At 47.4% G+C, this 26,177-nt stretch overlaps 1 protein-coding gene across 1 annotated transcript in view; it reads left to right on the forward strand.

The window, feature by feature from the left end:
• Positions 1-26,177, forward strand: part of LOC135813167 (slit homolog 2 protein-like) — a 160,968-nt gene that overhangs the window by 86,543 nt on the left and 48,248 nt on the right. Inside the window, exons 5-6 of the mRNA XM_065326386.1 lie at positions 7,628-7,699; positions 20,860-20,931. Coding sequence (XP_065182458.1) covers positions 7,628-7,699; positions 20,860-20,931 — 144 coding nt within the window. The remainder of the gene's footprint in view (positions 1-7,627; positions 7,700-20,859; positions 20,932-26,177) is intronic.

The raw sequence follows: 26,177 nt of genomic DNA on the forward strand, positions 1-26,177 counted from the left end.
CGTTGCCTCAACAGTACAAAGTACAAATATCAAGAGGGACGAACGAAAAGAGAAAATAAAACAGAGCAGAGAGGAAGATGCAACTGAAAGGAAAGAAAAACGGAGAGAAACGGAGAAGGAATGTGGACTGGGCGGATTCATGAACCATTACTAGAGAGAAACGGAGAAGGAATGTGGACTGGGCGGATTCATGAACCATTACTAGAGCAGGGCAATGGATGAACAGAAGGGGCAAGTCCGTCGATATTCATGTTTAAAAAATTCCAAGCCTTATTTTATTGGTGAAATACATTTTCAAAAAGGAGGGGATATGGGGATATAGTCAATTTTTCGTCATTTAGAGCGTGCAAAAGTTCTGTAGAAAATGATCTAAAGTCCTCACTTCCTTTCAAGTGAGCAGGAAGGGCATTCCACATAAGGGATGCTCTGGAGGAAAAGGAATTGTACCCTACCATGGATTTATACAAGCAAATTGACATTACTGTACATACGTAATTAAATATGCATGCACACCAACAACTGTACAAATATATTGGTGACCAGTGTATATGTGACATCTATCAAACCTATTAAAAAAAACTAAGAAATGAATAGAGCAGTCTGTGACCAGTGGTGATTTAATGGATATACATGTACATGCAGAAATAGATAGATAAATGTAGATAAATGTACATGTATGTACATTCCTGTATGGCGAAGAGGAAAATGTATGGGCAGTGACGCAACACTATCTTCAAGGAATGCGATACAGCTAAGGAAGTGTGGCATGCACACATAACAGAGGACCACAGACGTGTTCAGGAAACAGGACAAAAGGCAAGTTGTGCATTGCACTATCTATGACTCTTCAAGCCCTGCCAGGTTGGCCAACTTGAAGTCGGCTCAGACTCAGGACGACTCTTCATAGTGCAGTTACTTGTATTATTCCGCATCATCGTTTGTTATTGCTTCTGACACAGTCACGGTCCTCTTGGCAGTTAGAACATTCAACCACAGGAGCACCATGCGTGCAATTGCAGACATCAGTGCACAACATGATTGTTATGGCGACGACATGAGCAACGTTCATGCAGGGAGGTAGCTGGTTGGATTGCTGTTTTTTTGGCAAACCACCTCATACCCGGCTTCGTTCACCTGCTGGCACTTGGACGCCTTGTAGATCTGACAAGTGAACCTTTCTATGGCATCCAAAGTGGCTGGTGTGAAATTAAGGGTGTGGATGCACGTCCAAGCTCACACATAGCTACATGTACATGTGTGCGTGCTGATTCACTGGCGGGACCATCACCTTGGACAATGTTGAAGGCAGCACTTTTCCCACGAAAGGCAAACGCGCTGGTGGAACTTCCACCATTGAACGCATGTAAGCCTGGCAGAGCATTGCAAACATCGGCACTGAGCTTCTCTGCAATAGCGGTCATGTTGACAGTACGCTGGTTGTTGCCTGCACCAACCTCCACCGGCAACGTACACGGCATAACATGGCTAACAGAACAAGCAATGATGGCAACATCGGTATCTGGTGTTCTTATCAGAATGGTCTCATACCCACTGACAGCTGCATGCCTTGCATGAAGGAGCAGTCTGGTGTCAGCCTCTTCCTGGGTTGACAGCAACTCCTCCACAGCAGTAGACGCCATGCTTGCACCAGCCGACTTGACAATTATGCACTCTTGGCCTGCGGTGGCAACCAGTTCCTTGCCTGGGGCACCTTGTTCAGGTTGTCCGGAGGCTGCCACTGCTCCAGCAAGAATGCCACATGCTCCTCTTTGTTGCTGCCAACTGATAGGTACCAGTACTTAGAGAACTACTTTGGCGTGCTCTGTTTCCCTCTACATGTTCCTCTTCGCATACATACATCCATTAGATCACCTTTGGTCACAGACTGCTCTATTCATTTCTAATAGGCTTGATAGATGTCACATGTACACTGGTCACCAATATAATTGTACAGTTGTCGGTGTGCATGCATATTACGTATGTACAGTAATGTATAGTTGCAGTGGATCCGATTTTATAATTCACCTTTGAGGCCCTGAAGTTTATTTGTTTTCAGTCAAACTTGGCCAACTAGTCATACGTATGGGATATATTTATATCCAGCAGGAATTTTATCAAAATATCGCATAGTTCTCCTGTAAATTTGAATTAACTGATTTTTTGCCATGGCAACCATCATCAATTCTTTCCACCTTCATTTTATGACCTTCCCGATGGAAATTTTGATTGAATGGCATACCATCTTGCAGCATTTTGAAGATACTTGACTTTCAAATTGAAAAAAACTTGATGCCCCCTTACTCGGAACGAAATCTTTTAGACGTGACTTTTTCCTACTTTGGCCCCCGGACTATAATTATGTATGAGAAAGATATGAGAAAATGAATAATGATGATGTCGGATTACGATAGTTTAGTTGTTATGCGAGATTTCTCCGACGATTACAGATAAAACATTTCTGGAGGCAAATGTCCAGAAGGGGTGGGAGAACAAAATACAGCGTTCCTGAAAGCAAAGGTACGCCTGAAGGAAGTGAACAATTGGTCGCGTTCGTATACGGTACGATGTGGCGGGCAGTAGAAGACATGGAATGCCATTGGAAGCTGTTGAGTGACGCCTACTTGAAGACAGAGTTGTTCTATGTCCGGGGTCCTCCATTTGTGGCAGCCTAGTAATTCTATGGGAAAGACTGGATTTGACATACACTGCTATAACTCCTTCTGTGCTGCCTAGTATGGCTGTCTGTCGGTCACGTCTGAATACTACATAGTTACGGATATTTACACTGTGGTCGGGGAGGGATAGAATAAAACCAAGTCTCAGTGAGAAAAAGAATAATCAGTTTGTTCTTGTGGTAGTTTGGGCGCTGTTTCCAAACAGTTGCCAGGATACCTTGAAACCATCGGTATCATCAGCTACTGCTCGGTGTCTGAAGTGCAGAAGAATGCTCTCTATGGCTCGGTAGCTATTCTGTGTATAGGTGCTTGATTTGTAACGCTCTGTTGTGGGTGGTGGAGGTCTTGCGTTCCCATTTTCCTCCAAACCCTCTCTTGTTTCCTATGATCCATATTTGAGAAAGTGTTGTGTGTTTCTCTCTGTTTTTTACATACCGTCGTATTTAATGTCCACAATTATGATGCATGGCCCCACGTTTGGCTGCTGGATGCTTGTCCGGTGGGTGCCAATCTCCGGCGCTTCGGCTGAGTGCTGATGAATAAAAAAACAGATCGCGTAATGCCTAACGATAGATGTGCAAGGTCATGATGCCTGGTCTGCTTCTGTCCTGGGTTCACTACTCCGTGCATTGCAGCCGTGAGTAAAACCAGCTCAGGCTGAGAGTTCCCTCAATGATTGCTTTTCCAAAGCGCGTATTCTGAACTCACTCAGATCGGTCATGGTCTTCATTTCTTCATTTCTTTTTCTTTCTTTTCAGTTTTGTGTTAATTACAGTGAGGAATCCTGCCACAACGCCTGCACAAATACATACGAATAACAGAGCCCTACAAATATATACTAAACAGCATAAGCTGGCTCTGAAAACGCCAGCGTGGCGGGGCTCTTGTTGATCAATCTTCAGGGGCATGTCTCTGGCAGCAGCGCTTGCCTTGACTGCCGTGGCCAGGTTCGATTTTAGGCGTCCACGCACACCAGTGACATCTCGACGGAAGTAGTTGTCCATTGCCTGATGTGGCGGGGCGTCTGAGGGCATCCTCAGAACATGACCTAGCATCCGGAAACGGCGGACAGCTACGATGTGCGAGCGTGGCTGTGCGTGCGCTCTGGAACTATATTCTTTGTTGGAGATGATGGCGGGATACCTAATTCCGAAAAAGGTCCGTAGTTGACGTCTATGGAAGACGTTCAGCTTCTCCAGTGCAGCCTCCGTCAGTCCCCAGGTTTCGCAGATGTGGAACAGCGTTGGTAGGACGATGGCATTGCATAGACAAAGCCTTGTTTACTCGGATAGAAGTTGACGTCGTATCCAGAGCGAATACATGCGGCCATACGATGTTGATGCTTGGTCTATTCGTGGGCTCAAATCTTGCTCTTCCCCCAAGAGAGAGCCAAGTTGCTTGGATCTTCGCCATTCAGAGGTGGAGGCAGAGATGTGAACCCACTCTTTTTTGCTGAACCTCAACAGACTGTAAGTTTTACTGATACTTCTGTCGAACGGGTCCTTTTCACTCAGCACCTGAAATCCTCAGAAGTCGACGCGATACGTTTGCAAATCACAAGCGAGTTGTCTCTGGTTTGAGTTAAAATACTCTCCTCGAAAATTGAACGTCGCTTTAAAGCAAAAGAGTGGGCGGGAGAAAGTTTGCTGAGCAGTCAGCCCAACACCAGGAAAAATATGGTCCTAAGTGTACGTGCGAGTATGTTGTTATGTGTGACATTTATAGTATGTGGTGTTTTCAAGACTACGCCGTGTCAGAGTGTGAGAATCTTTTCCCGTCTCTGTGAGAGCGACTGTCAAGTGAATGCTGAACATGCGCAGTGTTAATTTGGTCTGGGAATGAGAGTCGTGTGTGATTGGTCATGTGTTCAGTACGTATTGGTCCCTGATTTGTCGTCACAATTTCTATACAAGCAAACACTCCCGGTTTTCCTGGAAATATCCCAGAAAATCAACGACTACTCTATAAAGTTACTTTTCTGGTTTTTGGGGTTTGCATTTGTCACGTCCCTGAACGTGACGATTGCTGCCTGATAGTCATGGGACAGCAGGATCTACATAGTGAGCATCTCTGTGCTGAGCTGTCATGCCCTTTTAATAGAATGTGGTTTGGCCAGTGTCTTGTCCCACGTGCTTAGCATGTAGGTTGAGCGACATGCCCTTTCCCACGTAGGTGACATGCCTTCTTGGCATGGCACATCATGTGACCCAAAGCCGGAACGAGGTCAGGTGGGTTCTCGCGTTGTACGTTTCTTGGAAGTGCTTCGCTTCCTGGAAATGTGACTCCAGGCTTTGTGCACAACCACGTCACAACGACGTTCTACAGGGTTCCACGATACCTCCTTGCTTCGTGCAAGAAGGCAAGAATAACATCACATTGTATAACAAGAGCTAAGTGCAAGAAAAGATACGTGTGCATAAACCAAACCTTCACCGCGCAACAGGTCAGAGTATCACGCAAGCAAGACCAAGAATGCAGCAGAACTTACCATAAGAAGCCACTGAACTATGGCACGTTGGATGAGCGGGTTCCCCACGTCCCAATTTGGTCTTTATTCTCCATGTCTTTCTTTCTCTTTCTTCTCGAATGATTACGTACGTGCATTCTGCTTTTCTGTTGACTGGCTTCTCATATTCTAGTTTTACCGGTTCTTGTAGTTCCTGGATTACCTCGTATCATTCTAGGCAATGATCACGCCACATCTCAAAATTGCGCTATAAAAGAAGCTCTCGCTCACTTTTTTACTGCAGTCGAGACTCGGTCTCAGTTCTCTGTCTTGGTTTACTTTGAGCTCGGATTTGAATGACTACTCACAACGTAAAACTAACAGTCTTTGTCTCTTGATCGTGTGGGGTTGAACTTAGACCAAGCTAGCTATAATTGTTGGCCCCTGGGTTGTGTTGGGCTTCAGGGCCTGCTCTAGACATTCAACACAGCCCGGTCAGAGTGTACCTGGCGCATGCAGGCCAGCCGGATCAAGCCGGGTCAGATCATCCGGCAGAAACAACCAAAAAGGCTGCTCAAAACGCAGGAAAACAGAAAGGCGAATTTATTACCCGGAAATCGGAAATTTTAGAGAACATCGCGACGTAATCCACCGCCGCTCGTCTTCCTTTAGAAATGCGTCTTGCACAAAGCGCATGACATGGATAGACTGGCATGGTCGTAATCCAGCCAGGGTCGACCTTTCTTCCAAGAGTCTTGGAAAGCGTGAGTTCTTTTTCTCTTCGCTGTGGGCTCCATCGTCCAAATCACCAGTCGACTGAAAGCTTGCAACTGTGTCAAAAGCTATAGCCAAAGTTACGCTTTTGACTGCCTGCCCCATCGACTTTGAATGTCCTTACTTCCTGCTCGCCTCTGGCTAGATCGCGCTCGAACCAGTTGACCCCAGTTGACCCTAGCCGAGTTTCTGTCGCTTGTAGACTGTAGTGTGTACGGTTGCGCTAGATTTGCAACAGATGGGGTCCGCGAGTCGTAAAATACCGGTATTTTAGGAATCCATTGTCAGTTTGAGACATTTTTCAGCCGGGTCAGACAGGACCCGGTGTTATCTGTCCAGCCAGGTCGTGCAGTTCCCCAGCCGGGCGCGTGACCCGGCTGACCCGGCTCTCCAGCAGGCCCTGCGGGTTGTCGTGAGGCCACACGTCTATTCAGTTGCCGCTCGTAGTGATTCCTGCGTCCGGTCACTGAGAGCCAGGGATGCGACACATTAAATTTGTATTGCATTTTCATCCATTGTGTTTCTTTCGACCATAAAAGAGGCTTCATTCACTACTCTCGGGGTCCTGGGGATTTCAAACAAAAACTCCCGATAAAATGGCGTGTTTTTGTTTGATACAGAATGTTCCTGAAAACTCCATGCATTACCAACGAATGTCCCTTTTTTCTTCAAAACATTACGCTGCGCACTTGCACTCCCGACTATGCACCGCACTTTCAAGACCTGACCAGCGTAGCCTGCAAGATCTGCCCTGACTTTTGTTTTCCATTCTCCTCCTGCGCTCTCAGCATTTGTTGTTATAAGAAGACGGTGTCCAGATGTCCAGAGCAGTAACTGGGTGCCGTCAAGAGGTGAAACCCTAATAGTTGGATGTAAAGGGTTACATGCATTGGATACCTTGACAGCCACGCACAGTAAATGGAGCAGCAAAATGTCCTACGTTTTCAGAGCTGCCCTACAGTGTCTAAAGGAAAATCATGTATCCCTCTATAACTTACAAATGTTCTATAGTTTTAGGAACCGCGGAACGAAAATTATAATTATGCCCTTTAGATTACTAATTGAAGCCATGAGTCATTCGCCCATTGCGGATAATTCTCTAAAACAATGACAGATTCTGTTCGAAAAGCATTGAAATTTCCAGAACCTTCAACCTTATAGCACGCACTTCCGTTTTTTCTGCTCCATTTCTTCATGTACCTAACAAAAATATCGGTTGCCAACATAACAAAATATTAACTACACGAACCATAAAAAACGGGTTTTGTACCTTTTCTACCGCCATGATCCGCCAAAGACTATGAGACTATGAGTCCCTGGGGAAGTCCCCGTTTAGGTATACTGTTTAACGTCATATTCAGTTCTCACGCAATTTGTAACAATTCAAGCCAGGATATATTCTCATGCTTGGGTGGTTAGTTATTTTTCTGCAGTGTCAAATAAAGCAACTTCAGAAATTGCGTTTTCTTAGCTTTGCAACAAACCTCAAACCTCATGCTTGACAATGGAAAGAAAAATGACGAAAACTATATGTTACAGTGGTGTATGTGAAGTGAGCAACCTAACCAAGTTGCATATGAATCATGTTGTGGTTAGGAGTCTAGGTTATTCCTGAAAACAGCGTCATGTTTTGGCCTTTTAGATTAGAACAACTATACCCTAGACTCGGTGTTTTGTGCACTACCTGGAACTAAGCAACAACAACATTGTCTTTGTGCTTTGTCGTTTGTAGATATTTGAATGGTAATCAGATCCAGACTTTAAGTGACGGTGTGTTCTCTGGTCTAACAAAACTCCAAACACTGTAAGTATTATCAACTGCACCACTGAACGCAGAGAACAGTAATTATAACTGTGTGTATATAGAGTACTGCTGGATACGTGATGAACAAACCTCGATTATCTGTGAGTATTATTATCTGCTGCACTGATTGAAGGAAACAGTTGTAGACGCTGTGTTAAAATGCTTTGTTATGAAGCCTCTGATTCGCGTTAGTGTCAGGAACGAGTGACCACACGTCACGAGGACAACTACTTTTTCTTAACTGTATATGTGGGAAAAGAATTCAGGTGGACACACCCATTCCCATACCGCTGCACATCACATCCGAACCAGTTCCGTTATTTTTACAACGTTTCGGCACTTGGCCATCGTCAGGTAATAACAATGAATACCGTGGAAGCCACACAAGAGCAGTATATATAGGCAGAGTGTAGCGCCAAAAAAGATGCGAATTATGTCACCTAGTATGCAGAAACGGGGGGGGGACAGAGAGAGAGAGAAAAGGTGCAACTAGCACATCACAGAGGAGAAAGCAGCGCGCATTGTGCTCTGTGAACGGCGTTACACAGAGTGTAGCGCCAAAAATATAAAATAATGATGCGAGTTAATAATAATAATAATAATGACAGTTCGCATTTCACTCATTGCATGAGGTCAACGCATCTGTTAACAATTTCGAGCCAAGCAGCTCTATCAGAAGCAGATTGCACAGCATCCAGAAGCGACAGATTAATGCATTGTAAGTCTTTCTTGACAACGTCGATCCATCTCCGACGTGGTCGTCCTCGGGGTCGTCGTATGTCTGTTGTGTTGATCGACATCAGGAGGGCTTGGAAAGAGGACGATTCTTCGCCTTCCCTCACTACATGGCCGAACCACAGCAGTCTCCGTTGCCTGCAGACTTGGGATAGTGGGGTCTGCTCGGTTCTGGCATACAGCGCTGTGTTCGAGATTCGTTGTGGGTACGTGATACCAATGATGGTACGTAGTTTCTTCCGGTGCCATACATTGACGACGTCGGTTAATGTTTGCGATAAGGTCCAAAGCGCACAATTATACAGCAAGACAGGCAATATCAGGCAGGAAAACATACAGAGCCTGGAATTCAGGTTGTGGCGTTTCCATGGAATGCCTGCAAATGCCCGATGCGAGTTATGTCACCTCTAAATAGAGGGGGAGAGAAGGTGCAACTGTGCACACCACGGAGAAGAAGAGCGCGCCGTTGTGCTCTACGAAGTGAGGGTACATGCCAAATAATTATGGTGTTAATTCTAGCACATTACAGGAGGGGAGCACGAAGGCCCATTCGCCATGGCACTATGAGGTTAAACTTCCATGCCAAACTGTTACCACCAGAGACGCGACGAGGCATCAGGCACAGAATGGATTTGATCAGTGCCGGCAATGCATATGTAAACGTGATGGTCGGACTTGTTTGGATTGCAAACCTGGCGTGAGTAAGAAATGTCGGAATCCTCACAACATCTCGTTAATGTTGCCGGAAGGCAATGTGGGTCCTCTGTTTCCAGTGAACCACGTGGTATTGTCCAATGCCGGCGGGGGTGGTAACTCGAACCATACCCATAATGCTGTTTTTCGGATGGCGGCTGCTGATGAGAGTGCACATGTGGGTGATGACCTTTCAACAGTGCCAGGGGCTGTTGTCTCTCGTTGCAGTTCCATGGCTGGACCTTTGCGTGCCAGCGTCCCTGTTGCATTGGTTCCTGACAGTAACGACCTTGATGCTGTCCATGGTGTTTGTGCTGCTTCGTCATGTGCATCAATTGCGCGTGATGGTGGTGCGGTTCATTGTGCTCAGTCATTGTCGGAGTCTTCTCCAGAGAAACATGTTCAGGATCGACCCTTGTCGACCACAGTAGTACCTGGTGTGGATGACTGCGGCCATGTGACAGCCCCTCGTGAAACGTTTTGTCTGGGGAATTTGATGGCATCTGAGACTATGACGGCTCTTTACACAGCATATGGTAATTGCGCGCATCTTGCTACGAATGCATTTCAAGTGCCTCGCGCAAATGTTGGCCGAGATTTATAACAACTCTATCTACTTATTTCAACTGTTTTGGTGATGCAGGATCATACGCTGACAGCGCGTTGATGGTGGCAGCAGTATTTCAGATGCTGATGCTGCAGGTTCCGCGCAGTATCCTCCTGCTCATGCCAAGCTCCTGGACAGGCGTTTGGACCAGTGGTTTCATGGTCAGATTAATGAATTATTGTTGGAAACAGAGACCATCCACAATCTCCGAGAGAAGTCCAGTACAAGGGGTCGAGGTCGTCCTGATGATCCTGCACGAAAGTTTGCGGATTGTGTCGCATCTGGGAGGCTATCGGCTCCTCTGCACTGCCTTGGTGCTGATCTTGGTGGTGGAGTGCACAGCATCAGTGATGAAATTGACGGTGTTCCAGTAATCGATATATTGAAGCAGAACCATTATGAGGCTGAGCCCGTGTGCGAAGAGGCTCTGATACCGGGACAGCCGCTTCCTCCTCCGCATCCCATCTATTTTGCTTCGCTGGGGCGCCGTGCTATCCGACAGGCAGCGCTAGGCACACAGAGCGCAGCGGGACCCAGCGGTGTGGATGCTGAGGCCTGGCGTCATATGTGCTCCTGTTTCACGGACGCTTCGGTTAGGTTGTGTGATGCGCTTGCTTCTTGTGCCAGGAGAGTGGCCACTGAGCATATTGATGCTGGTGCATTGATAGCGTTCACTGCATGTCGCTTGCTGCCCTTGGACAAGCGGCCCCGTGTCAGACCAATTGGCATCGGCGAGGTTGTTCGTCGCATTGTGGGGAAAGCAATAACTATTGTGTCCATTGTGGGCCCTGCGGTTCAGCAGGTTGTTGGCTGCTCCCAGCTGTGCGCCGGTCAGGACTGCGGGGTGGAGGCGGGCATACATGCTATGCAGGAGGCGGTTGCTCGAGAAGAGACCGATGGGATTCTGATGGCAGACGCAACAAAATGGTTTCAACCGCCTGAATCTCAGCGTCTGCATTCGGAATTTTCAACACCTTTGCCCGCCTCTGGCCACTGTTTTTATTAACACCTACAGGACGCCTGCATGCCTATATGTCGACGGTGATTGCATATTGTCGGAGGACGGAACAACCCAGGGACCTCTGGCAATGTACATGTATGCCATTGGCATGATGCCTCTCGTGCACAAAGCTGAACAAGCAAGTCTTGGTTTGCAGATGATTCCGCAGCGGCGAGTGTGTTGCGTAGGCTCGGTCGTTGGTGGGACATCTTGGCAAGTGATGGCCCAGCTTAAAAATGTGATATGGAAGAAATGATGAACAAAAAAATGTACTTCGAACTAGTTTTCGCACAACACTCCTCAGGAAGCTACGTTGTACTAATGAAAAACAATCCAGAAAGATACTAATAAAGAGAAATGGAGTGAGAAGAAACAACACCTATGAAAATGATAATCCTAGCACTAAGGTAATAACAGGAAAACTCCATTTCTCTTTATTAGTATCTTTCTGGTTCGAAGTACAATTTTTTGTTCATCATTTCTTCCATATCGCATTTTTTCTTTCTTCCATGTTCTTCACTGCCTTCGTATACGCTCGTTTTTTGAATACAATAAAAGCCTTTGTGAAAATGTCGGTTCAGCTCGTTCTGTTGATCGCAATTCTAAAATTATTATTATTATTTTTATTATTGTAAAGCTTTCCTTTTGATTTTGTCTCGTAGTCTTGTGACCTTTCCACAATATTGTGTTGAATTGTTTAAAAAAAAAGTAACCCAGAGTCACCCAGTTACCCAGAGTCACCTAGTTACCCAGAGTCACCTAGTTACCCAGAGTCACCCAGTTACCCAGAGGCACCCAGTTACCCAGAGGCACCCAGTTACCCAGAGTCACCCAGTTCAAGAGTACCCAGAGTCACCCAGTTACCCAGAGTCACCCAGTTACCCAGAGTCACCCAGGTACCCAGAGTCACCCAGTAACCCAGAGTCACCCAGTTACCCAGAGTCACCCAGACTCCACCAGTTACCCAGTCACCTAGTTGCCGAGTCACCCAGTTGCCCAGTTACGCAGTTGCCCAGTTACCCAGTCACCCAGTAACCCAGTTACCCAGAGTCACCCAGAGTCACTGAGTCATCCAGAGTCGCCCAGTTGCCCAGTTGCCAAGTTACCCAGTTACCCAGTCACCCAGTTACCCAGTCACGGAGTCACCCCGTAAGCTTATGGCGTCTCATCTCACCTAGTCAGGTAATGACATTGCATATCGCCTTAACCTGCCGACAACCTTACGCTGCCACCCTGTGTTCAATGTGACCACGCTGAAACCATACGAAGTGAACGCAATTCCTGGGCGCCGCCAGCCGCTTCGGCCGCCTACAACTGATTTGGACGGCAAAATAGGGTACATTGTGGAAGAAATCTTGGATCACCGAGTATGCGAAGGCACACCCGAGTTTTGGTTAAGTGGAAGGGTTATGACGAGACAACTTGGGAGGCAGAGAATTTTCTCAAGGACGAGTCCGGAAGAAACATTGCTCCACTTGTGTTCTTAAGTATTTCATTCTATTGTGTTTTGCACAATCGAGAGGAGGGGGATGGTGTAACCGTTACACCTTCTTCTGCCTTCCTATCACTGCACACTTATGTACTCGCCTGTCACTGCACACCTATGTACGCGCCTTTGACTGCACACCTATGTACTCGCCTATCACTGCACACCTATGTACGCGCCTGCCACTGCACAGCTTGTGCGCGCCTATCACTGCACACCTATGTACGCGCCTATCACTGCACACCTATGTACGCGCCTATCACTGCACAGCTTGTGCACACCTTGTGCAACTTCTAGCACTTACTGTTCATGGCTAACCTTGGCACCTGTTATTCTACTTACTGTATAAAACTGCTTCTTTACTAATCAAGAGACGATTATTCCTCAGTTGACTAAGTGAGACGTTTACAGGGACGGTCAAAGCAGCGGGAAGCGTGTATAAAACGGGAGCAGCGGAGACAGAAGCGGCATGGACGTGATCATTCCCGACATCCATGTCCGCCTGCTGCATGCTGGTCCAAGCCACATCCTCGCACAGCTTCGCCTCAACTTCTGGGTTCGTCATGGTCGTCAGGCTGTTCGCTATGAACTGAAGTTATGTCTTGTGTGCCTTCGTCAAGACTCACCACTGTATCGTCTTCCTTTGATGCCGCCTCTACTTGCTGAGCGTGTCAACCCTGCTCATCCATTTGAGTTCACCGGTCTGGACTACTTTGGACCATTGCTCATCACGCAGTCCGACTCCTCCACGACCAAGGTGTGGGTCTGTTTATTCACCTGTTTCGCTGTCCGTGCAGTCCATCTCGAGTTTGTGGATGACTATGAGCGTACCTCTCTTCTTCTCTTTGTATGATCATCTCAAGAGCTAGGTGGAGGTCTTTTGGCACGACCTTCAGCTCCCGGCGAGTTATTCACCATTACTGAGCATGGGAGCGTGCTTCCCAGAGCCTGGTCCAGGGGGCTGGAGGGGCCGACGAAGACATACGCTGGAAACGCTACTCGTGACGAGATGATGCCAACCAGAATGAATTTTCCTTGTCAAGCATAGTCGGTCTGGAGGCATTATGGGCCCTTACTGTTGACCGAAGCGTTGGGTGGGCTTCTGTGCCCGTGTGGTGTCGGAACCTTAGTTTTGTCTTCTTTTCGTCTTTTTCTGTAACTGTTGTGGACTTGTGTATCTATTTGAAGTGGCTTATGCGAACACTTTCGGCTGGTTTGCATGATTTGCACCATCTCCACAACTGAATTGGCTGTCTTGAAATGCTATGAGGTACAGACATAATAAAAAAAATAAAAGTGTCAAGAACGCCCCGCAATTCGCAATGCTGCTACTTCCAAACCAGCTTGTCGCGCACAGTACAAAGTAGTGATAGCGACTTCGGCGATGGTATTTTAGGAAAGGATTTGCTCCCCACACTGGAGCTAGCGCCTCTGCGCCGATTTGACTTGACACTTGACTCAGACTCAGGACCGCTATAATACCAGCGAATCTTCGACTGGGCTAACTTGCAAGAAATTTTGTTGTGCCTGGAGGTGAGAGCGTTGTGAATAAGAGAGGGTTGTCGACGTCTGTTTTCTCCGGCCCAGAGCGACACTAACTTAGACTGCTATTTGGTGTTCACTAAGCATTTGTTATGCTGACATGTGAGTGTCTGTGCTAAGTTATACCCGTGGTGATGTTTGTACCCGGAGAGCACTATATAAGTGATGCTCTTCAGCACAATATTCTTCAGCCTACTCAAGCTCAACTGATGAGGTGTGATTTCCCCGAAACGTTGTATAGAGAGTGGCGCAGGGTTTCCGAAACGAATAAAATGGCCTTCTCGAAACGAATGTTAAATGGCCTTCAGAAGTGCTCTGGACGGCAGTCGTGGGTAAATCAAGTATCAAGTCACTGGATAAGCCCGAGCTCAAGTGTGGCGTGAAAATCATTCGTAACAAGACACCGTCGAAGTAGCTGCCACCACATATTCTACGACACCACTCGGGCGCAGATGCCCACCCAACCGCTTTGGTCAACAGCAAGAGCACGGAACGCCTCCAGATCGACTTTGCTTGACAAGGAAAGTCCAATCCACTTGGCATCGTCTTGTAGTAGCGTTTGTAGTGTGTGTCTTGGTTGTTCCCTCCAGCACACTGGACGAGGATCTGCAAAGTACACTTCCATGGCCAGTGATGGTGGGGAGTCAGCCGGTGCCGGAGGACGTGCCCAAAGAGCCTCCACCTAGCTCTCAAGATGATACTACCGAGAAGAACCGCGCCAGTACGCTCATAGAGCCTCTCGTTCCTGATCCGATTCGGGAACACAATGCCTGGGCGATATTGGAGTAGACGAGGGCAGGTGAGTACTTTAGCAGCTCCCCTGGCATGTTATCTGAACCACTTGACCTGCCATTATTCAATTTTCCAGCTGCCTGTGTCACCTCTACCTCAGAAATGGGCCACTAAAGCCGGCGGTACTGAATAGCGCAATCCTGGTCTGCAAGGCCCGGCCGCCACAGAAACAGTGCACCAGGCTCTGGCGTGTACAGCTTAGAAAAGTGGTCGGTGATTTGGATGGCTACTGAGACTGGCTGTTATATTTATCTACCCGTTTCATCATGCACAATGATAGGCTGTTGTTTTTGTCACTGGAGTAGATGGACTGCATGAAACATCTGTGCTGTATCTTTCTTTGCTTCTACTTCCCTCGCCCGAGCGTCCAGCTCATTCGATGCTAGATCCTTTGCTCGCAGCCGGATTCGGTGTGAGAGGGTGTTCCGTCGATGCTTCAGATCAGCCACTTTTTGTGGATTCCTACTTGTAGTTATCAGCAGTCGCAGCCGCTTTTTTCTCTTTTGACCAGTAATGTAGCTAATCATCCATGAAACACTGTTGCTTCTTTGGGGGCTGCGCCAGTCCAATGGTATTCTTTGCCGTTTGCTGTATGAAAGATGAGATTGATGTCCAGTGTGCTTCCAGTGTGGATGTGTCTACTGCGTCTTTGGCGATCCGATGGGTGAGTTGGGACTGGAAGTTTTGCCGGCAAGTGTGCTCGCTCAATCTATGAACCTGAAACTTCTGAGCTTTCGCGGTTCTTTTTTGTTGTTGTTATGTGCTCACAGACCATAGATCCTGCTCAGACGGGCGCATGCGACAACCAGCCGATGGTCTGATTTCACCAGTGTCCCAGCATAGGCTCGGGCATCTGTGAAAATCTGCTTCTGGTTGCTGCTACACAAGATGAAATCTATTTGATTATAGGAATAGAGCAACCGCCGTTTGCGTTGCGCCTCTAACCTGTCCAGGTTGTTAGATGCCTAGCTGGATGTTGAAAGGTAGTGTTACATGCAAAGAGACCAAACGACTCACAGAAATCCGCTAGCATAGCTCCGCTGTAGTTACGACGTCCACGACCATACCGTCCGGTGCACGAGCCGCCTGAGTCATCCCTCTGGCCGAGTTTGGCATTGAAGTCGCAAGCCACGAGAACGAGCAAACTGGACCTTACCGAACCGAGGTAATCTCCGAGTGCTGAGTAGAACTCGTCGAGATGGACATGAGCTGCCGCTAATGATCAGTTACCTCCTCCAGAACACCGTACTGCGGGTTGTACTCCTATCCGCTAAGGGCCTGTCATTCCCCACTCTCCGCTGCACACCCCAAGGTGACTCGTTGTATCCTGTTCAGTTGCCAGGATACCTTAAAACCATCGGTATCACCAGCTACTGCTCGGTGTTTGAAGTGCAGAAGAATGCTCTCTGTGGCTCGGTAGCTATTCTGTGTATAGGTGCTTGATTTGTAATGCTCTGTTGTGGGTGGTGGAGGTCTTGCGGTCCCATTTTCCTCCAAACCCTCTCTTGTTTCCTATGATCCATATTTGAGAAAGTGTTGTGTGTTTCTCTCTGTTTTTTACATACCGTCGTATTTAATGTCCACAATTATGATGCATGGCCCCACCATTTGGCTGCTGGATGCTTGTCCGGTGGGTGCCAATCTCCGGCGCTTCGGCTGAGTGCTGATGAATAAAAAAACAGATCGCGTAATGAAGCAGCCTAACGATAGATGTGCAAAGTCATGATGCCTGGTCTGCTTCTGTCCTGGGTTCACTACTCCGTGCATTGCAGCCGTGAGTAAAACCAGCTCAGGCTGAGAGTTCCCTCAATGATTGCTTTTCCAAAGCGCGTATTCTGAACTCACTCAGATCGGTCATGGTCTTCATTTCTTCATTCCTTTTTCTTTCTTTTCAGTTTTGTGTTAATTACAGTGAGGAATCCTGCCACAACGCCTGCACAAATACATACGAATAACAGAGCCCTAAAAATATATACTAAACAGCATAAGCTGGCTCTGAAACGCCAGCGTGGCGGGGCTCTTGTTGATCAATCTTCAGGGGCATGTCTCTGGCAGCAGCGCTTGCCTTGACTGCCGTGGCCAGGTTCGATTTTAGGCGTCCACGCAGACCAGTGACATCTCGACGGAAGTAGTTGTCCATTGCCTGATGTGGCGGGGCGTCTGAGGGCATCCTCAGAACATGACCTAGCATCCGGAAACGGCGGACAGCTACGATGTGCGAGCGTGGCTGTGCGTGCGCTCTGGAACTATATTCTTTTGGAGATGATGGCGGGATACCTAATTCCGAAAAAGGTCCGTAGTTGACGTCTATGGAAGACGTTAAGCTTCTCCAGTGCAGCCTCCGTCAGTCCCCAGGTTTCGCAGTTGTGGAACAGCGTTGGTAGGACGATGGCATTGCATAGACAACGCCTTGTTTACTCGGATACAAGTTGACGTCGTATCCAGAGCGAATACTTGCGGCCATACGATGTTGATGCTTGGTCTATTCGTAGGCTCAAATCTTCCTCTTCACCCAAGAGAGAGCCAAGTTGCTTGGATCTTCGCCATTCAGAGGTGGAGGCAGAGATGTGAACCCACTCTTTTTTGCTGAACCTCAATAGACTGTAAGTTTTACTGATACTTCTGTCGAACGGGTCCTTTTCACTCAGCTCCTGAAATCCTCAGAAGTCGACGCGATACGTTTGCAAATCACAAGCGAGTTGTCTCTGGTTTGAGTTAAAATACTCTCCTCGAAAATTGAACGTCGCTTTAAAGCAAGAGAGTGGGAGGGAGAACGTTTGCTGAGCAGTCAGCCCAATACCAGGGAAAACATGGTCCTAAGTGTACGTGCGAGTATGTTGTTATGTGTGACATTTATAGTATGTGGTGTTTTCAAGACTACGCCGTGTCAGAGTGTGAGAATCTTTTTCCGTCGCTGTGAGAGCGACTGTCAAGTGAATGCTGAACATGCGCAGTGTGAGTTTGGTCTGGGAATGAGAGTCGTGTGTGATTGGTCATGTGTTCTGTACGTATTGGTCCCTGATTTGTCGTTACAATTTATATACAAGCAAACACTCCCGGTTTTCCTGGAAATATCCCGGAACATCAACGACTACTCTATGAAGTTACTTTTCTGGTTTTTGGTGTTTGCATTTGTCACGTCCCTGAACGTGACGATTGCTGCCTGATAGTCATGTGACAGCAGGATCTACATAGTGAGCATCTCTGTGCTGAGCTGTCATGCCCTTTTGATAGAATGTGGTTTGGCCAGTGCCTTGTCCCACGGGCTTAGCATGTAAGTTGAGCGACATGCCCTTTCCCACGTAGGTGACATGCCTTCTGGGCATGGCACATCATGTGACCCAAAGCCGGAACGAGGTCAGGTGGGTTCTCGCGTTGTACGTTTCTTGGAAGTGCTTGGCTTCCTGGAAATGTGACTCCAGGCTTTGTGCACAACCACGTCACAACGACGTTCTACAGGGTTCCACGATGCCTCCTTGCTTCGTGCAAGAAGGCAAGAATAACATCACATTGTATAACAAGAGCTAAGTGCAAGAAAGGATACGTGTGCATAAACCAAACCTTCACCGCGCAACAGGTCAGAGTATCACGCAAGCAAGACCAAGAATGCAGCAGAACTTACCATAAGAAGCCACTGAACTATGGCACGTTGGATGAGCGGGTTCCCCACGTCCCAATTTGGTCTTTATTCTCCATGTCTTTCTTTCTCTTTCTTCTCGAATGATTACGTACGTGCATTCTGCTTTTCTGCTGACTGGCTGCTCATATTCCAGTTTTACCGGTTCTTGTAGTTCCTGGAAATACCTCGTATCATTCTAGGCAATGATCACGCCACATCTCAAAATTGCGCTATAAAAGAAGCTCTCGCTCACTTTTTTACTGCAGTCGAGACTTGGTCTCAGTTCTCTGTCTTGGTTTACTTTGAGCTCGGATTTGAACGACTACTCACAACGTAAAACTAACAGTCTTTGTCTCTTGATCGTGTAGGGTTGAACTTAGACCAAGCTAGCTATATTGGTTGGCCCCTGGGTTGTGTTGGGCTTCAGGGCCTGCTCTAGACATTCAACACAGCCCGGTCAGAGTGTACCTGGCGCATGCAGGCCAGCCGGATCAAGCCGGGTCAGATCATCCGGCAGAAACAACCAAAAAGGCTGCTCAAAACGCAGGAAAACAGAAAGGCGAATTTATTACCCGGAAATCGGAAATTTTAGAGAACATCGCGACGTAATCCACCGCCGCTCGTCTTCCTTTAGAAATGCGTCTTGCACAAAGCGCATGACATGGATAGACTGGCATGGTCGTAATCCAGCCAGGGTCGACCTTTCTTCCAAGAGTCTTGGAAAGCGTGAGTTCTTTTTCTCTTCGCTGTGGGCTCCATCGTCCAAATCACCAGTCGGCTGAAAGCTTGCAACTGTGTCAAAAGCTATAGCCAAAGTTACGCTTTTGACTGCCTGCCCCATCGACTTTGAATGTCCTTACTTCCTGCTCGCCCCTGGCTAGATCGCGCTCGAACCAGTTGACCCCAGTTGACCCTAGCCGAGTTTCTGTCGCTTGTAGACTGTAGTGTGTACGGTTGCGCTAGATTTGCAACAGATGGGGTCCGCGAGTCGTAAAATACCGGTATTTTAGGAATCACAAGTTACCCGTCATGTGTCACACTTCTTTGGATTTTTAACCTTTGTTTTTCCCTTGATCTCTTTAGTTCCGTATTTCCACTGATGATCGGAACGTGAAAATCGATTTTGGAAACACACAAAACCAAACCTTGAACAAATTGTCATGTTGCGTGGTGATGTCTGCGGCATTCATACTTTTCATTGCTATTATTTTAGGAATCCATTGTCAGTTTGAGACATTTTTCAGCCGGGTCAGACTGGACCGGGTCAGACTGGACCCGGTGTTATCTGTTCAGCCAGGTCGTGCAGTTCCCCAGCCGGGCGCGTGACCCGGCTGACCCGGCTCTCCAGCAGGCCCTGCGGGTTGTCGTGAGGCCACACGTCTATTCAGTTGCCGCTCGTAGTGATTCCTGGGTCCGGTCACTGAGAGCCATGGATGCGACACATTAAATTTGTATTGCATTTTCATCCATTGTGTTTCTTTCGACCATAAAAGAGGCTTCATTCACTACTCTCGGGGTCCTGGGGATTTCAAACAAAAACTCCCGATAAAGTGGCGTGTTTTTGTTTGATACAGAATGTTCCTGAAAACTCCATGCATTACCAACGAATGTCCCTTTTTTTTTCAAAACATTACGCTGCGCACTTGCACTCCCGACTATGCACCGCACTTTCAAGACCTGACCAGCGTAGCCTGCAAGATCTGCCCTGACTTTTGTTTTCCATTCTCCTCCTGCGCTCTCATCATTTGTTGTTATAAGAAGACGGTGTCCAGATGTCCAGAGCAGTAACTGGGTGCCGTCAAGAGGTGAAACCCTAATAATTGGATGTAAAGGGTTACATGCATTGGATACCTTGATAGCCACGCACAGTAAATGGAGCAGCAAAATGTCCTACGTTTTAAGAGCTGCCCTACAGTGTCTAAAGGAAAATCATGTATCCCTCTATAACTTACAAATGTTCTATAGTTTTAGGAACCGCGGAACGAAAATTATAATTATGCCCTTTAGATTACTAATTGAAGCCATGAGTCATTCGCCCATTGCGGATAATTCTCTAAAACAATGACAGATTCTGTTCGAAAAGCATTGAAATTTCCAGAACCTTCAACCTTATAGCACGCACTTCCGTTATTTCCGCTCCATTTCTTCATGTACCTAACAAAAATGGCGGTTGCCAACATAACAAAATATTAACTACACGAACCATAAAAAACGGGTTTTGTACCTTTTCTACCGCCATGATCCGCCAAAGACTATGAGACTATGAGTCCCTGGGGAAGTCCCCGTTTAGGTATACTGTTTAACGTCATATTCAGTTCTCACGCAATTTGTAACAATTCAAGCCAGGATATATTCTCATGCTTGGGTGGTTAGTTATTTTTCTGCAGTGTCAAATAAAGCAACTTCAGAAATTGCGTTTTCTTAGCTTTGCAACAAACCTCAAACCTCATGCTTGACAATGGAAAGAAAAATGACGAAAACTATATGTTACAGTGGTGTATGTGAAGTGAGCAACCTAACCAAGTTGCATATGAATCATGTTGTGGTTAGGAGTCTAGGTTATTCCTGAAAACAGCGTAATGTTTCGGCCTTTTAGATTAGAACAACTATACCCTAGACTCGGTGTTTTGCGCACTACCTGGAACTAAGCAACAACAACATTGTCTTTGTGCTTTGTCGTTTGTAGAGGTTTGGAAAGTAATCAGATCCAGACTTTAAGTGACGGTGTGTTCTCTGGTCTAGCAAACCTCCGACTACTGTAAGTATTATCAACTGCACCACTGAACGCAGAGAACAGTAATTATAACTGTGTGTATATAGAGTACTGCTGGATACGTGATTAACAAACCTCGATTATCTGTGAGTATTATTATCTGCTGCACTGATTGAAGGAAACAGTTGTAGACGCTGTGTTAAAATGCTTTGTTATGAAGCCTCTGATTCGCGTTAGTGTCAGGAACGAGTGACCACACGTCACGAGGACAACTACTTTTTCTTAACTGTATATGTGGGAAAAGAATTCAGGTGGACACACCCATTCCCATACCGCTGCACATCACATCCGAACCAGTTCCGTTATTTTTACGTTTCGGCACTTGGCCATCGTCAGGTAATAACAATGAATACCGTGGAAGCCACACAAGAGCAGTATATATAGGCAGAGTGTAGCGCCAAAAAAGATGCGAATTATGTCACCTAGTATGCAGAAACGGGGGGGACAGAGAGAGAGAGAAAAGGTGCAACTAGCACATCACAGAGGAGAAAGCAACGCGCATTGTGCTCTGTGAACGGCGTTACACAGAGTGTAGCGCCAAAAAAATAAAATAATGATGCGAGTTATGTCACCTCTAAACAGAGGGGGAGAGAAGGTGCAACTGTGCACATCACGGAGAAGAAGAGCGCGCCGTTGTGCTCTACGAAGTGAGGGTACATGCCAAATAATTATGGTCTTAATTCTAGCACATTACAGGAGGGGAGCACGAAGGCCCATGCGCCATGGCACTATGAGGTTAAACTTCCATGCCAAACTGTTACCACGAGAGACGCGACGAGGCATCAGGCACAGAATGGATTTGATCAGTGCCGGCAATGCATATGTAAACGTGATGGTCGGACTTGTTTGGATTGCAAACCTGGCGTGAGTGAGAAATGTCGGAATCCTCACAACATCTCGTTAATGTTGCCGGAAGGCGATGTGGGTCCTCTGTTTCCAGTGAACCACGTGGTATTGTCCAATGCCGGCGGGGATGGTAACTCGAACCATAGCCATAATGCTGTTTTTCGGATGGCGGCTGCTGATGAGAGTGCACATGTGGGTGATGACCTTTCAACAGTGCCAGGGGCTGTTTTCTCTCGTTGCAGTTCCATGGCTGGACCTTTGCGTGCCAGCGTCCCTGTCGCATTGGTTCCTGACAGTACCGACCTTGATGCTATCCATGGTGTTTGTGCTGCTTCGTCATGTGCATAAATTGCGCGTGATGGTGGTGCCGTTCATTGTGCTCAGTCATTGTCGGAGTCTTCTCCAGAGAAACATGTTCAGGATCGACCCTTGTCGACCACAGTAGTACCTGGTGTGGATGACTGCGGCCATGTGACAGCCCCTCGTGAAACGTTTTGTCTGGGGAATTTGATGGCATCTGAGGCTATGACGGCTCTTTCCACAGCATATGGTAAGTGCGTGCATCTTGCTACGAATGCATTTCAAGTGCCTCGCGGAAATGTTGGCCGAGATTTATAACAACTCTATCTACTTATTTCAACTGTTTTGGTGATGCAGGATCATACGCTGACAGCGCGTTGATGGTGGCAGCAGTATTTCAGATGCTGATGCTGCAGGTTTCGCGCAGTATCCTCCTGCTCATACCAAGCTCCTGGACAGGCTTTTGGACCAGTGGGTTCATGGTCAGATTAATGAATTATTGTTGGAAACAGAGGCTATCCACAATCTCTGAGAGAAGTCCAGTACAAGGGGTCGAGGTCGTCCTGATGATCCTGCATGAAAGTTTGCGGATTGTGTCGCATCTGGGAGGCTACCGGCTCCTCTGCGCTGCCTTGGTGCTGATCGTGGTGGTGGAGTGCACAGCATCAGTGATGAAATTGACGGTGTTCCAGTAATCGATATATTGAAGCAGAACCATTATGAGGCTGAGCCCGTGTGCGAAGAGGCTCTGATACCGGGACAGCCGCCTCCTCCTCCGCATCCCATCTATTTTGCTTCGCTGGGGCGCCGTGCTATCCGACAGGCAGCGCTAGGCACACAGAGCGCAGCGGGACCCAGCGGTGTGGATGCTGAGGCCTGGCGTCATATGTGCTCCTGTTTCACGGACGCTTCGGTTAGGTTGTGTGATGCGCTTGCTTCTTGTGCCAGGAGAGTGGCCACTGAGCATATTGATGCTGGTGCATTGATAGCGTTCACTGCATGTCGCTTGCTGCCCTTGGACAAGCGGCCCCGTGTCAGACCAATTGGCATCGGCGAGGTTGTTCGTCGCATTGTGGGGAAAGCAATAATTATTGTGTCCATTGTGGGCCCTGCGGTTCAGCAGGTTGTTGGCTGCTCCCAGCTGTGCGCCGGTCAGGACTGCGGGGTGGAGGCGGGCAAACATGCTATGCAGGAGGCGGTTGCTCGAGACGAGACCGACGGAATTCTGATGGCAGACGCAACAAATGGTTTCAACCGCCTGAATCGCAGCGTCTGCATTCGGAATTTTCAACACCTTTGCCTACCTCTGGCCACTGTTTTTATTAACACCTACAGGACGCCTGCATGCCTATATGTCGACGGTGATTGCATCTTGTCGGAGGACGGAACAACCCAGGGAGACCCTCTGGCAATGTATATGTATGCCATTGGCATGATGCCTCTCGTGCACAAAGCTGAACAAGCCGGGACTATCCAGTCTTGGTTTGCAGATGATTTCGCAGCGGCGAGTGTGTTGCGTAGGCCCAGTCGTTGGTGGGACATCTTGGCAAGTGATGGCCCAGCTTATGGATATTTCCCAAATACATCAAAATCGATTCTGGTGGTGAAGGAGCGTTGCTATCGTGAGGCAGTTGAGCTGTTCAGCGACACCAGTGTCGTCATTACGTGTAATGGAGCTCGGTACCTGGGGGCAGCCATCGGCTCAGCTGACTTCAAGGAGAACCTTGTATCGACTAAGGTCCAGGAGTGGGCTGACGAGCTAACTAGATTGGCTGATTTCGCTCACTCGCAGCCCCAGGCAGCATATTATGCATATGTCTTGGGCTTGAGAAGTCGCTGGGCTTTCCTATGCCACGTTCAGTCTATTTCTCCGTCCCAGTTCCAGCCACTGGAGGACGTGAAAAGCACGAATCTTATACCAGCAATGACGGGTCGGCCACCGCCTAGCACAGTATTGAGGGAAGTACTTGCAATGCCCGGTCGTTTAGGTGGCCTGGGCCTGGTCAGCCCAATGACTTTGTGCTCCCAGTATGAGTCGTCTGTCGCCATCACAGCATCTCTCTCCCGGCGTATCGTGGATCGTGTTTCTGATATTTGGAATTCTCTGATTGGCATCCAGCGAGAGAAGGCGAAGAGGAAGAAGGAAGTACGTCATAGCCAGGCGGAGTCGGCACGGCGTATCAGCAATGATGCGTTGGACGCCTTGCGACACACCATTGTCCTCGCCCGTGAACCTGGCACCTCGAGTTGGCTGACTTGCCGTCCATTGAAAAAGTATGGCTTTTCACTGAGCAAAGCTGAGTTCATGGACGGCTTGTGCTTTTGTTATAGTTGGATGCCGCCGACGTTACCAACTCATTGCTCTTGTGGACGGGACAATGGTTTGACCATGCCTTGTCATGTCTCCTTGGTGGTTTTACCATTATCCGCCATAATGAGATCCGGGATGTGACAGCCTCTCTCCTTCAAGAGGCCTGTCACAATGTCTCCATCGAGCGACTGCTGCAGCCACTCACTGAAGAGAGAATGAGATACAGGTCTGCTATTGTGGAGGAGCATGCGCGGCTTGATGTAGCGGTCAGTGGTTTGTGGGGTTGTCGTTTTGAGCGTACTTTACTTGATATGCGGGTTTTTAATCCTCATGCACACTTAAATCGATCTGCAACACACACCACTGTCTATCGGCGCCCTGAAAAAGAAAAGCGACGATGCTATGAAGAGAGAGTGAGAGAGGTGGAGCATGCGACGTTCATGCCTGTTGTGCTGTCGGCAAGTGGTGGCATGGGAAGAGCGGCGACATCACTCTATCGCCGAATCGCGTTATTGAGAGCGGAAAGGAGGAAGGAGCAGTACTATCACGTAATATCTAACGTCAGATGCCGTCTCTCATTTGCCCTGTTGCGATCATGCATCATGTGTTTGCCGGGTTCACGGGGTCTTTTCGTGAGCGATCGGTTCGGCATCCGGAGTCTGCTGAGCTGGTTGTTGCTGAGGCCCAGGTTGCTCGCATGTGAGAATCTATAAATTGCAGCAAATTATTTTTATTATGAATACTCGACGTGGATATTGAATTAAACTGTACTCAGTGACTCTTTACATTTTACAGGCTTCGTAAAATGGCCGAGAGCCGAGAGCCAAGAGCTCAGTCGCACCCTGTAATAATAGGCTACGTATTATTATTATAATAGCAATAAAAAGAACAAATTCTGCAGTCATCGCCACACTACAACGAAGTCATGAAAGTTTACCAGAATTAATTTTCTTGTCACATTCATCAGTGGAAAGTCGTGACTGAAGAGTAACCATGCTGAACAATGATTAAATATACATTCAACGATGTGTTACGAGAACAAAATACAGTGCCAAACTAGAATGAGGGAAGGTGAGACAATAGAAGTGAAGTGAGAGCTAAGTGCAACGGTGGGTGAAAAACTAATAATTATAACGCTAAAACTGTGTAGTGAGACAAACAATCATGCTGTGCACCTACGAAAACAATTTTAACGCAACTACATGTTTCTTCTGCTTACAAAGATCAGGCTTATGCAAACGAATACAAACAGCCTCAAGTACTTTCAACTGACTAGCATACCGTGCACGACAAAGAACAGAAAAACTAAAATCATCATACACCTGCAGACACTTAGGGTGAGACAACAAGTGGAGAAAAACGGCAGACTTCTTACGATCACAATCACCATCTGATTCCTCGTCTCCAACAACCGCAGCCTCGTCCTCCGTCTCATCTCCCAATTAATTCTGGTAAACTTTCATGACTTCGTTGTAGTGTGGCGATGACTGCAGAATTTGTTCTTTTTATTGCTATTATAAAATTGTTGTCTCCACGTCGATTATTTGCATATTATTATTATTATTATTATTATTTGAACAAACGGCGAGGAGACAACAATTTGATAACCGCAATCAGTAATACAAGCTGGATCGACATTTGTGTACACTGTATTCATGTATTGTAAAACTGTGGAGACAATGTGCAATAAACCGATGAAAAATGTGAAGAAATTGTGTAGAGAAAGAAAGGGATTCAAACAAGTTTTCGTACAACACTCATCAGGAATCGTCGT

The sequence above is a fragment of the Sycon ciliatum genome, chromosome 3, assembly GCF_964019385.1.
Source record: "Sycon ciliatum chromosome 3, ocSycCili1.1, whole genome shotgun sequence".
Taxonomy (NCBI): domain Eukaryota; kingdom Metazoa; phylum Porifera; class Calcarea; order Leucosolenida; family Sycettidae; genus Sycon; species Sycon ciliatum.